Source organism: Choloepus didactylus, chromosome X (assembly GCF_015220235.1).
Source record: "Choloepus didactylus isolate mChoDid1 chromosome X, mChoDid1.pri, whole genome shotgun sequence".
In the NCBI taxonomy this organism is placed as follows: domain Eukaryota; kingdom Metazoa; phylum Chordata; class Mammalia; order Pilosa; family Megalonychidae; genus Choloepus; species Choloepus didactylus.
The window spans coordinates 54,707,045-54,718,632 of record NC_051334.1 but is presented as its reverse complement, the minus strand read 5'-3'; the positions used below and the strand labels follow the sequence as shown (position 1 = coordinate 54,718,632).

Here is an 11,588-nt window from a genome sequence, read left to right as displayed (position 1 = left end):
TTATCCTTTCTCCATCAACATCCAACTTGAGGAATTTAATTTTCAGGAAACAAACCTTCATTAAACAATACCTTGGTGTTTTTGTTTTCTCAATTTTGTATTTTACCGCTTTATATTTGATCATTTGTTGGCTATCAAAACAAAAAAAGAGAGAGAGAGATTGTTATACAATTACTCAAAGGACACAAATTCAAGTTTCAGAACCATATTGTATTTTGTGATGAGTCTGCTGCTTGATGCCACACACCCCACCCCACCCCACCCCGGCAGTTTGTCCAATAGAAACTTCTGTTATGAAAAAAAAAAGTAAATGTTCAAGGTAAGATGGCGGTTGGGGCGGGCTGAGGAGCCGTGTGCAGCCCTCCCTGCCGCCGCCGGGGGTGCTCTCTGGTAGGGGGAGAAGTCAATGGTTTGGTCGCCAAGCAACCGAGGCAGGCGCCACCTTTGAGCTGTCCAGGCCGGGAAAACCGGCGCATGGCGTTGGCGATCGAGCCGAGAAGCAGAAGGCGGGAGAGCTCATGGGGTGTGAGAGACAAATAGCCACCGGGCTCAGCAGCATGAGTCAGCAGCCGCCCGCAGAACCGCCAGGCCCCCTCGTGGACCCGGCGGAGGACACAGTCCATACGCCAGACCCCATCAACACAGAGGGCCAGCTGCCATCGAAAAGTATTAATTTAGAAGATAATGTTCAATGTGTGTCCATGAGAAAAGGTCTAAAAGTGAAGAGCCCTTGTTGCGATGTATCACTGGTTAATTTAACTCGAAAATTTATGGCTCTTGTCAGATCTGCTCCTGGTGGGATTGTTGACTTAAACAAGGTTGCAACAAAACTCGGAGTGAGAAAACGAAGGATATATGACATCACCAATGTCTTATCTGGGATCCATCTGATTGAAAAAAAGTCTAAGAATCATATTCGATGGATAGGATCTGATTTCAGCCATTGTGGAGCAATAACCCAGCAAAAGAAGCTACAGGAGGAACTTTCTAACTTATCAGCAATGGAAGATGCTTTGGATGAGTTAATTGAGGATTGTGCTCAGCAGTTGTTTGAATTAACAGATGACAAAGAAAATGAAAGACTAGCATATGTGTCGTATCAAGATATTCATAGCATTCAAGCCTTCCATGAACAGATTGTTATTGCAGTTAAAGCTCCACCAGAAACCAAATTGGATGTTCCACCTCCCAGAGAAGACTCTGTAACAGTACATATAAGGAGCACTAAAGGACCTATTGACATTTATTTATCTGAAGTGGAGCAGAATAACACAAGTAACAAAATACCTGCAGATGGAGGGACCCTGTCATCGGAAAACACGCCTCAAGAACATCTTGAGGAAGAAGAAAATCTTCCTCAGAAAAGTGAAGAATTACTTGGAAGTGAGCAACTGACTACCTGTAGCAATGGAGAATCAGGTATTAAGTTTTTGGGGGAAAGTATTTTGGGGAGGGGACATCCTAAACGGATGTATTTGCATCAAATGTGATTCTCAGAGTAATAAATCATCTCTGGCATTGTCTTGTTCCCAGTTAATAGCAGCATTAAAGACAGTAGTATATCCTTCCTAGTCAGTTGTGTTAAGAGCGGTAGTATCTTGGAGCAGTCCACTGTTTAGATTAGTGGATAATTATGGTTTCTGCATTCGAAAGCAACTCTTTATAATTATTCATTGCTTTCTTTCAGTGAAATAGATATCTTGCTACTGAAACCACTTCATCACAAAGAATATCACTGAAACAGATAATCAGACGTGAAATGGCTAGTTCTTTGTCGACTCTCCTTTTTCTTCAAGGATTATATGTAGTATATAAAAAGATATTGCCTTATACTGGTTCATGTTTGCATTTAACTATTGTAAATTGAATAGGCGTACATAATGAATCTGAATGTGATGTCTTTGCATATTTCTGTATAATGTTTGATTGGTTATGAAAAATGTCTAAGTGAAACCACCATTTTGCAGCGAAAGCAATGTACATAATAGAAAGTAACTCAGCAAAGGGAAACACAGTCTCTGTTGTGGATGTTAGTCACTGCCTTCACTGCTGATGTTCTGTTATGAGTTGCTAAAATTGTGTTGAAATGTTGCTCAGCCACTGGATGTGCTTCTCATTGTTTGCCAAACTCCAAGTTAAAAGGACTGACATTTCACGTATTTCACACAGATGAAAATGTCAAAAGAAAATGGGTATTAGCAATGAAAAGACTTGATGTGAATGCTGTAGGCATTTGGGAGTCTAAAAAAGATGTATTGTGTTCAAGGCACTTGAAGAAGACAGGTTTTGACAGAAGTGCTCCAAATATTAAACACAACTCTGGAGTCATACTTTCTATCTTCGATTCCTCATCACACAGGTTTATTTATGAGATACTGCTTACCAGTATTACTTAGTTTTAGCCTGAGTCATGGTTTGGTGTTAGGTAGAGTCAATATAGTACCACTTAAGAACCTTTACAACTCATGCTAATATCTATACTGTTTGCCTATTCATGTAAAACCCATTCTTTGAGTTTTTAAATTTGTAGACTGCTGCTTTGGCTTTTCTAACGTGTAGTAGGAGTATTTTACCAGTATCTGCTGGTAAATATTTGTACAGTACTCAGGTTTGGTGAAGTGGACTGACTTTAGGAATTAGCATAACTCAAGATTTGGGCCTAGAATATGTTAAATAAGATGTATGGAAGGTATGAGTTGGCAGTCCTCCTCACACTGGAGTGGAAGTCGAGAGCAGAGCCACTAACAGGACCACAGTGTACTAAGACCTACATACATGCAACTTTGAAGCCTAGATAGGATTAAAAGGTAAATAAAAACAAGATTATAACGAAAGAAAAGGAAAAAGAAGGTCAGGAAAACAAAATAAAAGTGCTGTATAAGTAAATTCTTGTTGAATTCTATGTTTGTTCTCAGACATATTAGTGTCATAGGTTGGCTGCCTCACTCTAGGTAACTCTCCCGACTTCATATTCCTGAAAATGTATTTGCTTCCAGAAACTATAGACTGATCGATTCCAATGTGGAAAATTCAGGGAGCATCTGTGGGTTCCCACAATAATAAAAATGAAGCCTCCATTGACAAGTAGCTCCTTCCTGAGAGCTGGATATAAGGGAAGTAGTCCCGAGTGCACCTGTTCCCATGTGGTCTTTCTCACTTTCTGCAGTTTGTCATATTGCAGTGCCTGAGTGATCAAGCAGAGACTGTTTTTCAATTTCTTACATATTAATAAACATACAATAACTTGTGCAAAAAAAGTAACTGACAAATTCTCTAACTTCTGTGGTGTCTGTAATTTTCTTGAATCTTCTGAATGAGGGTTAGAGGATATTTTCAAACTTCTACATGTAAATGTATCATAAATCTGCTACTCAGTTAAAGGTCATGAATATAATTAAAGTATTTTAATATGATTCACAATACTAAAGTTGGAGTCTGATACTTCTTGATTTCAAGCTACCTGAAGATTATGGTATTCCACCAGACTGATGGCAAGTCCCAAGGCATAATGGCCAAGTGCAGAAATCCCATCAGGTAATGATGCAATTAGGTAATGACTCCTTGTGAGAAATGAATTCAATGATGTTGAAAATTGGAAACTAGTTTAAAGCTTGTTGCAAGCAGATTTTGCAATATATTTCTGTAAACTTGCAACCTTGCTCTTCAGTCAAAGACGTTTTACTTATATTCAGCTGGACCCTGCCCTCTTCCCAGCTCTGTTCCCACATTTCCAGTATCTATCCATTTCTACCTCATTGGGTAAGTCATTTACCACTCTGTGCCTCAGTTTACTCAGTAGTTTGCCATTAGGCTGTGAGCTCCTTGAGGGACTTTGTGTTATTCTTTCTTATATCCCAGTGCCTTGTACCATACCTGGCACATAAAAAGTGCCCAATAAATATTTGAAGAAAAACAACAAAAAAAGATCAATGATCTAGGCAAAACATATGAAGACAAACTTTGTCAGATTCGATAAAAAAGCAAGAAACGAAATATGTGTTCCTTACAATAAAGGTACTTTAATTATAAAAATCAAATAGGCAAAAGTTAAAAGCATGCAAAAGATACACCATGGAAACTCTAATCCAAACAAAGTTATGATGACTATATTAACATTAGCCAAACCAGATTTTAGCATGCAGTATATAAGCAGGATGAAGAAGGCCACTTCAACATGATACCAGGTCAGATCATTAAGAGGGCATATCAATATTGTCAAAATTCAATGTAAAAATGGGCAAAAGATGTGAAGACATACTTCACCAAAGAAGATATGTTGATGGCAAATGAGCACATAAGAATATGCTCAGCCTAATTATTCATTAGGAAATCGCAAATTAAAGCTACTATGAGATGCCACCTCACACATACCAGAATGCATAAAATTTACAAGACTGACGATGCCTAGTGTTGATGAGGATGTAGAGGAACCGGAAGTCTCTTATATTGCTGGTGGCAATGGAAAATGGTAAAATCACTTTGAACAGCAGTCTGGCATTCTTACACAAAGCTAAACATATGCTTACTGTACAATCCAGCCTCCCCACACCACACTGTAAAGCTAGCAGAAAAAAAATATGTCCATACAAAGACTTAGACACAGACATTCATAGTAGCTTTATTTGTAATAGCCACAATCTGGAAACAATCCAAGTGACCAACAACAGGGGAATGGGTAAAGAATTTGTGCTATATCCATACAACAGAATGTTACTCAGCAATAGGAAGAATGAACTCACTGATTTCCAAAAACATTATCTTAGTTTAAACAACCCAGAGAAGTAGACTAAGTGTTGTATGATTCCATTTCTATAGGACTCCAGAAAATACAAGATAATCTGTTGCTAAAAAGTAGATCAGTGTTTGCTTGGCAAGAGGTGGGAAAGCGGCCAGGGAGAGATTACTGAACAGAGAGAGCCCCAGGAGAGCTCTTTTAGTTCTGGCTCAAGGAACAGCAAAGAGATTTTCTAACACTCTGAGTGGGGAAAATGTCCCCTACCTTTGTTTCGGTAATCTGAATACTGGTTTGGTGCTAATTCTTATTCTGGTGTTCTTCCCCCCAATTCCTCCTGGTATTTACTTTTCAGAGTCCCAGATAATCTGCTTCATGATTCTGTCCTGGTTGTATAATAGCATTCACTGGGGAGACACTGAATGGAGTGTGCTTACTCCATCTTACCCAAAACCAGAAGCTTTCATACAGTGCATTCTCTTTTTTCGTTACAGTATTTTTTTTTTATTGCAGTAGTTTGAGGTTTACAGAAAAATCATGCAGAAAATAAAGAGTGCCAATATATCGCCCTCTATTATTAACACCTTGCATATCAGTGCGGTACATTTGCTGCACTTAATGAAAGAATGTTATTTAAGTTCTACCATGGTTTAAATTAAAGTTCACTGTTTCTGTTGTACAGTCTTATGGTTTTGTTTTTTAAAATTTTATTCTACCAACATATACACCACCTCAAATTGGCCCTATTAATCCCATCTAAATATGTAATTCAGTGGTGCTAATTAAACTCACAATATTGTGCCAAAAACACTGCAATCCACTACCGAAACCTTTCCATCAAACCACTTAGAAATTCTCCACCAATTAAGCATTTTTGAATACTTTCCTAATCCAAAAAAATAAAAATAAGAATAAATGTAAAAATAAAACACACAAAACATCCCATACCCCTTATCCCTCTCTATTCTTCATTTATTTCATGTCTTTATTTTCCTACTCATCTGTCCATACACTGGGTAAAGTGAGTATCAGTCACAAAGTTTTCCCAGGTTCACAGTCATACCATAAAACCTATATACTTATACAGTCATTGTCAAGAATCAAGGCTACTAGATTACAATTCAACAGTGTTGGGTATTTCCTTCTAGCTATTGTAATATACTAAAAACTAAAAAGGGATATCTAATTAATGCCTAAGAAGAACCTCCAGAATGACCTCTCAACTCTATTTGAAATATTTCAGCCACTGAAACTTTATTTTGTTTCATTTCTTTTCCCACATTTGGTCCAAGAAGGCTCTCTCCATCCCACGATGCCAGGGACAGGATCATCACCAGAAGACATGTCCCATGTTCCCAGGGAGATTTACAACCTGGGAGTCATGTCCAACATAGGGGGGAGGGTAGTGAGTTTACCTGCAGAGCTGGCTTAGAGAGAGGAGCCACATCTGAGCCACACAAGATGGGGGTGACTCTTAGGCACAATTGTAAGTAGGCTTAGATTCCCCTTTGCAGGAATACATTTCATAAGGGCAAGCCCCAGGGTCGAGGGCTTGGCTTATTAAATTGGTAGACTCCAATGTTTGTGAGAATATCAGGAATTCCCCAGGTGGGGAAGTTTAATATTTCCATATTTTTTCCCAATCCCTCAAATGGCCTTTGCAAATACTTTTTTTATTCTCTGCCTAAATTATCCTGCAATGTATCAGGTCAGGTCATGACACTAACATGTACAAACCAACAAGATCTCACTCCCTATTTAAGGTTCCATGTAATTATGGTGTTTGAATAAACTGATCATACAAGTTAAATACAGTTAAATGGACTGGGCCATATTTTTGTGCTTCCTAGTATGATTTGTGGGTGTTTTTTTTTTTTTTTTTTTTTTTTTGCTGGTGTCTAGGCATCTGATTTCCTTGATTAGCTTATTCTGGAGGTGGCTTTCTCTGTCTTACTTAGGGTTTTCTTTTTGGTTGACATTATTTTCTATCTGTTCTTTGACATTCAGTTCAACTTATTCCAGGCCTCTAGCATAGCTTCTGTTAAAATGATCAGAATTTTTCAGCACTGGGTTTTTCTGGTTTGTGTCCTGCCTGTATGGAAGTTTTTTTTGAGGGGGGGTCTCCGCAGGTAGGATCTGCTCCAATCAGATTTTCCCAGACAAAACTGGTCCAGGACTCAGGAAGAGGATCTAATCAGTATCAAGATTCCCTGGGGGTGAGTCCTAGCAGGACGCCAGTCTCTCCTTTGAAGCCTCTTGATTCTGTGCTTTTCCTGTCCTAAGCAGGAGTTGGTGACTGTCAGCCCGAAGCTCCGCACAAGAGTAAATTGGTACAGTGCCTTTAATTCTCAGCAGACCCTGTTGGGCCAGGAACATGGTTGAGTCAGATGCTTAGGCAGAAGGCTGGCTTAGGCTTTCTCTGTTTTCCAGGTTCTGGGGTCTGAATTCCCTGAGTGAGAGCCCTCACTTGTGATGGGCTCTCCCCCACCTTTTCTTCTGGAAGATAAACCCTTTAGGGAATTATCTACGTTCAACTGCTACTACCATTTATCTCAGACATACATTAACCCCGTCCTTGCCTGGGAAGTGCTGAAAACTGAAAATGCTTGCTACATTATTTAATGGGCTGTTAACAAGTAAAACAAAACAAAACAAACAAACAAAAATAGTCCTTTTCAGAGCCGGTCTTCAGCACACCAGTTTGCCAATCAAGAGCCAGAGTTGGTACCCAGCTCTGTGTGCCCTTTATCTTGGGGCACAGCCCTTTCTAAGTACTCTCAGCTCTACCAACTTCAAAAGCATTTGTTTTTTTTTCATCAGCCCTGCCTCTTCTCTTACCGGTAGAGACTGGGTTTCTTTCCAACTTGTTTTGTATATTTCTCTATACTTGTAGCTTGATATTCAGCAGTCCAAATTTGTTAATCAAATCCACAATTGGAGCTTGGTTGAGCTTTCCTTCCCTTACTCCTAGTAGAGAATGCTCCTGTTTCCCACAGGGGTGGGGGACTCCAAAACAACCTGCTGTGCCAGTGGGGGAGGGGCACCAGTGTCCACCACTTTGGAGACTTTACTTAAAGTTCTGTACTGTGATCTCGGCCTTTCTACCCATTCCAGCTGGTGTAAGATGAGTATCTATGGTGACAGAAGTCCACCAAACACTTGTTCTAGGTAGTTCCTGGCTGTGTACTAGCTGTCCTAGAGGAGGAACTGAATTCCACACCTCCAGACACTGCCATATTGTCCCACCTCCATTGACTGAGTTTTCAGGTGTTTGAATCCTGGGTTTCAAGGTCTGAGCTCTGTGAATTATTCAATGTTCTCTGTCCAAATTGTGAGGTCTCTGAGCTGTTCTTTCCAGGATCTGACCTTTGCATGCTCAGGTTTTACAAAACCAGTCTGAGTCAGATTGGCAATAAAAAACCACACAACCACACTACCTGTACCTCATCCATTTCTCCCAGTCACACACAGGATCAGAAAACAGAATTCAAGGCTGGGGGAAAGGAAGTGATCCAGGTAAATGCTGTCTCTCACCAGAGGCAATGTGTGGGCACAAAACTGACTCAGTTGGAAAGTAGAAACAATGTGAACATATGACTTGTTAGAATTGCACATTGGGTTTAAGAAATTGAGAAATATCCCAGACTTTTTGTTTCCTTCTCTAAGAAAAACATGATTTAATTTGATCATTATCTGAGAATCTACATAACACATTCTGCATCCTGAAGCAAGGATTCAGAGGGAGAATAAAACATTGTTCCTTTTCTGAAAAATTATAACCTAGTTAGAAGAGAGAAGGTTTCCACTTCTCTCAGTATTCCCTTTTAATTGTATGTACTGGGATCACATGTCAGCTGAAGGTGAGTTCCTCTACAATCACTGGGGCAAGCGTCTCAGGCCAACCTCAACAGTGCAGGACTTTTGTGCCTTCCTACTAAGGGCTGTATTCCAATATCACCTCTGATGCAAATCAAACCCTCTGTACATGTACATGTATTCCCCAACCTGTAAAGTATCAATACCCCTGCAGTAAGGCTGTCAGAGAACAGCACCACTGTATCCAATGTTGGGAATATTTCTTCATCGTTGACAAGTCAGCTTTTCAGAAACTCACCTACCTGCCTCTGAACCCTGCTCACTGTCGCTGTCCCCGGTGCTCAGTTGTCAGGCCAAATGAGGTCTGCAGAAGTCTTCTGGCCTGCATGGGGTGGAGGTGGAGGGAAGAGGTCACTTCCCTGGGGGAAAATGGCGGGGCATTCCTAACTTTTCCTAACATTTTCCCTAATTCCCTAATGTCAAAGGGAAATTCCTGAAAGTCGATGCTATGGATTATTTGAATGCCATTTCTTTAAAACCTTTGAAATGCATGCATGTTGAACCCGGGCTCTGTAATAGCCATGTGACTCTACCCCCAGATAACTGTCAGGCAGTAGGATATTGAGCGCATTGGGAACAAGCCAGTAGAATCCTGGTGGGTATAACCTTTCCCCCTGTCTTTGAAACAGAAAGGAAGGATTGAAAAACTGGAATTAGAAAGGCAGGGAATTAAAGAATACAGGAGGCTAAAGAAATAATTAAAAAACTGAATAAAAAAAATAAAGAATGACAAATGGGGTGGGATGGGGGGATGATTTGGGTGTTCTTTTTTCACTTTTATTTTTTATTCTTGTTCTGGTTCTTTCTGATGTAAGGAAAATGTTCAGAGATGGATTGTGGTGATGAACGCGTAACTTATCATACTGTGGACAGTGGATTGTATATCATGGATGATTGTATGGTGTGTGAATGTATTTCAATAAAACTGAATTTAATAAAAAAAATAAAAAAAAAATAAAGAATACAGGAGGCTTGCCTTCCCTTACTGCATCAGCCCTAGGTTAATCAACGTTGCAAACACCACTGAGAGGACAGTGATGGGGGCAGCATGGCATGGGTCCTGAGGAGCATCTGGGATGGTAGCCCTCATTTGGCTGTGAGCAGACAACCAGGACAAAGCAAGATGACCATGGAGTACTGGAACTTGGTGGTGCTGCCCACCTTGGGGGTAAAGACCACCGGATCAGAGCTTTTCCAGCAAGAGGGCGATTTGATGAGTATTAAAGGAGCCCATTTCTTAGGCATCAGTGTCATCAGGACTGTAACTTAGCTACAGTAAGCTGCCCGAGTCTCAAGTGACACGCTCTGGAATCTTTTACACATATGCATGCCCATGTGATCCTGCCAGGGTTGAGGCCATATGGTGCTCTATTCAGTAGACATTGAATTGAAGCAGCTGGGGGAATACAATGAGTCTATATTTATGGACTTGGATCAAAAGCTCAGCCAATATTTCCCAAAGGACTGTAAGAGAGAAATCTATAAAGGAAATGAGAAATCCACTACTCCTTTTGTTGCCTTCCTATGTGCTAAATGGAAGGGTTATAAGTGATAAGACAGCCTGGCACCTGTACTACTGCCACCTCAAGGAGAAGATCCTGGGGTCAGAGTGTGCTCACAAGGAGAAGAGCTACTTCCTGCTGTCGTCTCAGGGCTCCAGGCTGACCTGGGGAAATACCGAGAGGCTGCCTTCATGGGGAAGTATACTTTGAACTGCACTCCTATTTCTCCACAATGGTTCATCACCAAGAGGGGGATTGAGGACATCCTCAGGGACCCGCCAGCCATGCACCCCGAGCACCAAGGCCTGAGCCCCAGGGAGGCCATTCTACAGTACATCACAGAGGCCTGGCTGCTGGAAGATGTGTCTGTCCACTTCCTCAAGCAGCAAAAGCAGAAGAAGGAAGATCAACCTACCATTTCCAGGAACTAACCCTCAAATGGATGCACATCTCTCAGGCAGTGAACCACACTCGGCAGCTGCTCCAAGACTTCCCTGAGTCCCATGTGGGGAACCTGACATTTCTCAGGAAAACGTTTGAGTTTCAGGCCAATGGCTTGCCCTTAACCGGGAAGCTGGTTTACTACACCGGCTGCCCATTCCATCCCGACACACCTGCAGCTCCACAGCAACGGCCGCTGGTTCTACTTCAACTTCCAGCCTGTGCTCCACCAGCTCTAGCAGCTGGAGGAGGCTGAAGAGAGAAGTGCTCCTGGGAGTCCTACATCAGAGACTCGCTAGAGATAGACAGGGACCCATGGACAAGCATTCCCACGGCAGAGGCAGTAGGGGGGCAGCGACTGGCACCTCCCTGCCTCTCTCCACCGCTCCACCCACAGCCGGGGCAGCTCCCACACCTCATGCATCGAGGCTGACCCGCAGTCCCCCGGGTCCGTGGCGATGTCCCTGGACAAGCCCTTCGGGATCGAGGTGGCCCACGGCAAGGAGCAGTTGGGCACTTGCACCGTCAGCCACGGCAGCTCTGGCATAGACGGTGGCAGTAAACGCAGGTCCCAGGGGGATGCCACGGGCCAGAACCATACCTTTCACCAGGAGCCCTTGTGGTGGTGTGCATCACCCTGGTCAAAATGCAGGGCCAGAGCAAAGAGGCTCTGCAGCAGCTGCGCGATGTCAGAGCCAGGGATGAAGTGAACCAGCACAGCCATAGCGTGGACAAGGTCCGGCTCCATTGGCACGACAGGCCCACGCTGGGTGACACGCTGTCCCTGCCGGCAAGCACACAGCTCCACTTCCAGTGCACCCTGGAGGACAGCCTAGCGGCCTGTGGCTGCGAGTACTTCATGGCTGACTGCAAACGAAGTCTGCCCTCTAGGGAAGGAGGTCCGTGAACTGCCTGTCCCTGGAATTCATGGGGAAAGGCCCACTCGCAGAGGAATTCATGGTGTATGCCCAGCGCCTCACCTTGGACCTGGTGGGAGGACGAGGTCGATGCTAAATTAATAAATATCCAAGTAAAAG

General features: G+C 42.4%; 1 protein-coding gene across 1 annotated transcript; it reads left to right on the top strand.

Moving 5' to 3' along the window:
- Positions 1–557: 557 nt before the first annotated feature.
- Positions 558–10,541, top strand: LOC119522148 (transcription factor E2F6-like). The gene is made up of 2 exons (XM_037820807.1): positions 558–1,419; positions 10,198–10,541. The coding sequence occupies exons 1-2, from the start codon at positions 558–560 to the stop codon at positions 10,539–10,541; spliced, it is 1,206 nt and encodes a 401-aa protein (XP_037676735.1).
- Positions 10,542–11,588: the final 1,047 nt, after the last annotated feature.